Here is a 6,000-nt window from a genome sequence, read left to right on the forward strand (position 1 = left end):
TTCCTTATGAGGTGCTGACCAAGTGTTGTTACTTTGTAGCCGATCCATCATCCAAGATGGCCGCCAGCAGGGGACTTAGTTTAACATAGGACCCTATGGGAAATGTTACAAATGACTTCTTTTAGAGAACCACCGAATGGAATAAAACCAAACATGGCATGAATGTTCCTTATGAGGTGCTGACCAAGTGTTGTTACTTTGTAGCCGATCCGTCATCCAAGATGGCCGCCAGTGGGGGACTTTTGAATGAAATTAAGCATGTTCCTTTCCTTATAAATGAGGTTGTGTTGTCACTTTTAGCCAAATTTTATATTTTTTTATATGATTTCAAAAACCCAAGTAGAATCAGGTGAGCGATACAGGCTCTTGAGAGCCTTTAGTTTATAATAGTTATATATTACCAATAATTGATTAATGTTGCACCATATGGGGTTTTACCGCAAATTGCAACATTGAGCGTATTCATAAACTACAAAAGCGCACAGCAAGATTAATTTTGAATAAGCCTTTTGATTATCCATCAATATTAATGTTTACTTCGTTTAATACAGAATTTATTATTATTATTATTATTATTATTATTATTATTATCCGATTGCAACACGATCTTATCACGCTTCTGCTGCGATTTTATAGGACGCTTTTGCCACAACCATACTACGATCATACCACGTTCATATTGCGATCTTACTACGCTCTCAGCAATAACGTCAAAATCGTGTTCCATAAAATAAAGTTCTATTCGATTTCTCGGAAACAACACAGGCATGCCACCAAAATCTACTAGGACTCGTGGGCGTGGTGGTAGGGGTAGATGTAGAGATAGAGGGTCCTGTGATACGAACTCTGATCCAGTAGAGATGTCGAACCGACCAATCCAACCTGAATCACCTATTGCTGGTCAAGATCAAAGGACGATGTTTTAGTGAACGATAATAGAGATAATAAAGATGAAGAAAAAGGACAAGATGTCCAGTTAACATGCAGACAAACAAAACCTGAAAAGCTTTTATAAAGGGGGACAATAGGGAGTCCGTTAACATGTTAACAACAACTCGATTTTGACAGTTAACAACAAATGCAAAAATGCAGATAACAGTTTACACAGTGGGTTGAAAACCGTTAACAGTTCAAATTTATCTCAGATAACAGTTAACAACACCTTGAAAAAGGCCAAAACATATTAACATAAATAGGTATTGCCCCCCTCTTTATATAACTTTTTATTTCATGTGACAACGAAAATGAGCATGATGGTAGTAGTATGAACGTAGTCAGGTCGTTAGAAAAGCGTGTTGGGCACGGCGTTGGCGTTCTAGAATCATATTATGGTCTTGAACTGCGTGGTATAAACGTGGTATCGTCGTAATGGAAGCGGTAGTTGGGTCACGGTGATGGTCGTAGAAATGTCGTAGCAATGCCGCTGTGAGATAGTAGCGCAGTCTCTCAGACTAGAATCGCGCTATCACTACACGCTCACTACGCTCGCCACATCCGCACGCACGACCGTGATAGGACCTTACTGCGATCTACACGATCGCAATACGATCGTCAAAATGTGTATTTATTTAACAAATCGTAGTTCGATTGCGGCCTAGTGTGACTGGGGTATTAACTCACGTCACTTCCTTTTGATATTACCATTGAGAACATAATAAAACAACAACCAACATATCAGATAAAAAAATACATTTATTAATGCTTATCGAATAGTTCTACTTGCCTTATAAGGGTAAATTGTCTTGATCTGACAAAGCATACAGAATTTTGTGACGCAGCTCCCTTTTTTGTTGTTACTAATACTGTTGGGTCAGTACTTTTCACAGTTTCGCGAACACTTGTGTCCTCCACATTTACGTAAACCCTATTTTGACGGACGCACTCAAGTGCACAGAAACCTTTGCAATTTACTGGTGCAGTAATATCTAGGAAGAAAATATAACAAATTTCGTATGAGCTGTTACACTACTGTCCGATGTTACCGCGCCGAACATTTGTTTAACCCCGCCACATTCTGTATAAGTGCTTGTCCCAAGTCAGGAGTCTGTAATTCAGCGGTTGTCGGTCGTTCCTTTTTTCATATCAATTTTCGATCTTGTTTTTTTTTTACATTGGTCGTTTTAGTGCCTTTTATCATATCTTGCTATGCTGTATGTGTTTTGCTCATTGTTAACGGTGACCTATAGTTGCTAATCTTTTACGTCAATCTTTCTCTGGCGAAGACTTATTTCATTGACCTATCCTACCACGCTTTTTTTCATTTTAGAGACGTGATTTGATATGGTAAAATATAAAAAAAACATACAGAAGTTGGTTTTGTGAGTTCTTTCTTGTGGTTACCATATATAATTGTACAAGGCGAGGGGGAAAAAAGTCAAAACTGCTAAGGACAAATCTTGTTGTACCAAAATCAATAAATATCCGAACTCGAGATCTAAAGACCCTGAAAATAATATTTTCTACTTCCTGAAATATATGTCTGACGTTCGAATTCTAACACTCTAACCTCATACAACCTTACGACTGATTATAAAGTACTTTAAAACAAAAGTACATGAATTTAATACATTAAATCAATGAATTTATGTTTTAGACATCTTGTACAACACAAATTATAATCATTATGACGCAAAAATGTGTGATTTTTAATAAGGGAATTTGAGGATGGAAAGAATGTTTTTAGATACGTTTACCTAGCAGTCAATGTCTCAAAATATTTACTCATTCACCATAGGCATGATAAGACAAAACATACACATGTGCAAAAAAAATAAATTCATACGGTTTGATGGCTTTTTGTTAATTCGCCATTTCAGAATCTAATGCATCCTGGGTAATATTATTTTCAAAAGTGTACATCAAAACGTCATAAACAATGGAAATTTAACCAATGACGTGACGTTATTTTCATTTTGAGGTACGAACAATAAAATTACCCATGATGCTTTAAATTCTGAAACGGCCAATTGCATAACACCCATTGGCAAGTAGTTCGTGTATTTTAGGACAGGTCTAAATCAAATCAGAAATAAATCTTATATGTAAGTTCTGTTACTTATATCGACCGTGATGAAGCGCAGGAAAATAAACATGCAGAGAGTATGATATTCTCTTAGAAGTAGACCGGATAATTGTCTCATTGTCAATCAAATCGTTATATCTCTCATCTTATAATCCAGTTTTATATACTACTTGTTAAACTTGATTGTTTGATTTGTGTTTGATGATGGGACAGAACGCAGATGAGTATTTTAACATAAGTGCATGTACCAGGACCATCCGCCCGGTAGCTAGCTACCAATTCGATTGACAATGACTAAGTAAAAATGCCATTCGAATGATACTTGCATGGTAGCACTCTACATAGTAGCTATTAATCCAAACGATACAGGCATGGGCAACATCCACCTTGTAGCTAATAATGAGATTGTTACTGGCAGGTTAACATCTTTCCCGGAAATCTACTGGTTCGACCGATACTGGCAGGGTAACATTTGCCCGGTTGCTACTGTAACAGTAACATCATTTTGTTTTGTAATTCGGTTGATATTGGCAAAGTGACATTCACCTGGTATAAAATTTTACTAATTTTTGTAAAATTTTCCGCTCGCTAGTCATCCGATCAAAAGTGACAGGGTAACATTCGCCCAGTAGCTAGGATATCATTTGATAACGACAAGAGTAACATATACCTGGTAGCAATATACCAATTTGAGCGATACTAACAGTATAAAATTTCCCGCTCGCTAGTCATCCGATCAAAACTGACAGGGTAACATTCGCCCGGTAGATAGTAATTCAATTAATAACGATACGGTATATAAACATAAACCCCTGGGAGCTACTAATTTGAATAATACTCGCAGTGTAAAATTTCCCGGTCGCTTGTCATGCGATCAAAACTGGCAGAACTACATTTGACCGGTAGCTAGTAATTCAATTGATATCGGAAGGGCAGCATCCACCTGGTACCTATGTCTAGTTATTCCACCAATACTGACAATGTGACATCCACCTAGTAGCTAATAATCTAAACTTTACTGGTAAGGTAATATCCTCCCGATATCTACCTTTTTGATCGATACTGGCAATGTAGCATGCGGCTTGCCTCTGGTTCATGTAGCTAGTAATTCAATTGATGCTATGCAATAAATCACCATTACAAAACTATCTAAAGTCAAAAAATGCTATAAAACGTTTAATCCACCATTTTCTACACACGAAAATCCCAGTACCAAGTCAGTAATATGACAGATGTTGTCCATTCGTTTGATGTGTTTGAGCTTTTGATTTTGCCATATGATTAGGGACTTGTTTTGAGTTCAGAATTTTTGTGATTTTACTTTTTTGTATTTAAAAAAAAGCCAATTCAACATCTTGTAACAATTTAAAAGCAAAAGTTGATAAATACCTGATGCGGATGTCGAGCCCAAGTAAAACGAGAACAAAATGATGAAATCTAGAGACATCATCCCATTCAGCAAATACTACAGAATGATATGAATAATCAATTTCTTTAAAAGTCATACAACTACATGAACATTTGGTTTCTTTACATCAGAAAGTAACAGTTGTATAAGTGTATATGTAATATGTTCAATGTAGTTAGTAATTACTAATGAGTTATTATTTTAGAATGTACTACATGTACTTTTGTTTTCTTTTCATCAGAACTAATTTATTGATGTAGTAATGAAGGTAACAGTTGTATAAGTGTATATGCAATGTTTAAAAAAAAGTTAGTAAGGCAGCGACCATTTGATTTTCTGGGGGGGGGGGGGGGGGGGGGCTATGGTTTTTTTTGGAAAAAAAATTGTTTCCAGTTTTTGGAGAAAAAAATAATTTGTTTTGAATTCTGAAAAAAAATTGTTTGTTACACCCTCAGCTGCCACTATATGTAATGCTAAAATTGAAAGAAAAAAATTGTTTTCGACTTGTCGCGAAAAAAAATGCCTAATTACTTACTTTTTTTGCATGCATAAATTGGCATGCTGTTATTAGTGGCGGATGGGGTTCAAACCCTATTTTTTCACGATCAATGCTTTTTAATAGGGACATATGGTTGGAGCCCATCTTTATCCTGGGTTGGAACTCCCGCCCCTTTTAAAGACGGCTGGATCAGCCCCTGGTTAATTAGTTAATTTTTTTTATGAAGTTGTTTCTTATTTAATAAATGAGTTAGTCTCTTCAAAAATAGCATAATACAAATTGTATCTGCTTTTAAATCATTTCTATAATTTTATTAATGTAACTGGTATAAATCTGATAGAAATAAACTTATCATAGATACCAGGACTAAAATTTTACACTTACGCCAGACGCGCGTTACGTCTACAAAAGACTCATCAGTGACGCTGAAACCAAAAAATGTTTAAAAGGTCAAATAAATTAAAGTTAAGCTTGCAGTTTTTCGTTCTCCATGCTTATGTTTGGTCATGTTTGTGGTATTGATGCGATGCTAATCCGATTCAGCGTATCGTTACTTACTATTAATAATTAATGTACAGTGAAACCTGTTTAAACCGAACCTCTTCTGGACTTAAGATTTTGTTCAGTTTTGGCCGATGTTCGGTTTTATAAGGTTCACAACGCATACAGTTGGTATGACGGTGCCTTAGAACATGTTTGGTTTATACGGGTTTTCGGTTTATGCAGAATTCGGTTTTTCCAGGTTTCACGGTAAACCCATGTTTTATTTGATTAAATAATTTTACATATTTTCATGTCAATGACTTTCGGTTAATGCAGGATTCGGTTAAGCCAGGTTTCACTGTATAACTATGTTTTATTCGATTGAATAATTTTACATGTTTTCATGTCAATGACTTTTATATAGGTAATTTGACTTATTATTGATTGTTGAAGAAGAGAGGCGAAAGATACCAGACCTGAGGGACAGTCGAACTCAAAAATAGAAAGTACACTGACAACGCCATTGCTAGAAAAAAGAAAAACAGACAAACAATAGTTCACAAGACACAACATAGAAATTTAAACTAA

The 6,000-nt window shown here is 35.8% G+C and overlaps 1 protein-coding gene across 1 annotated transcript in view; it reads right to left on the reverse strand.

The window, feature by feature from the left end:
• Positions 1 to 4,543, reverse strand: part of LOC139499071 (uncharacterized) — a 28,113-nt gene extending 23,570 nt beyond the window's left edge. Inside the window, exons 1-2 of the mRNA XM_071287740.1 lie at positions 4,412 to 4,543; positions 1,724 to 1,925 (exon numbers count right to left, since the gene is read on the reverse strand). Of these exons, the coding sequence (XP_071143841.1) occupies positions 1,724 to 1,925; positions 4,412 to 4,472 (263 nt within the window). The 5' untranslated portion in view covers positions 4,473 to 4,543. The remainder of the gene's footprint in view (positions 1 to 1,723; positions 1,926 to 4,411) is intronic.
• Between the last annotated feature and the right edge of the window lie 1,457 nt (positions 4,544 to 6,000).

The sequence above is a fragment of the Mytilus edulis genome, chromosome 12, assembly GCF_963676685.1.
Source record: "Mytilus edulis chromosome 12, xbMytEdul2.2, whole genome shotgun sequence".
NCBI lineage: Eukaryota > Metazoa > Mollusca > Bivalvia > Mytilida > Mytilidae > Mytilus > Mytilus edulis.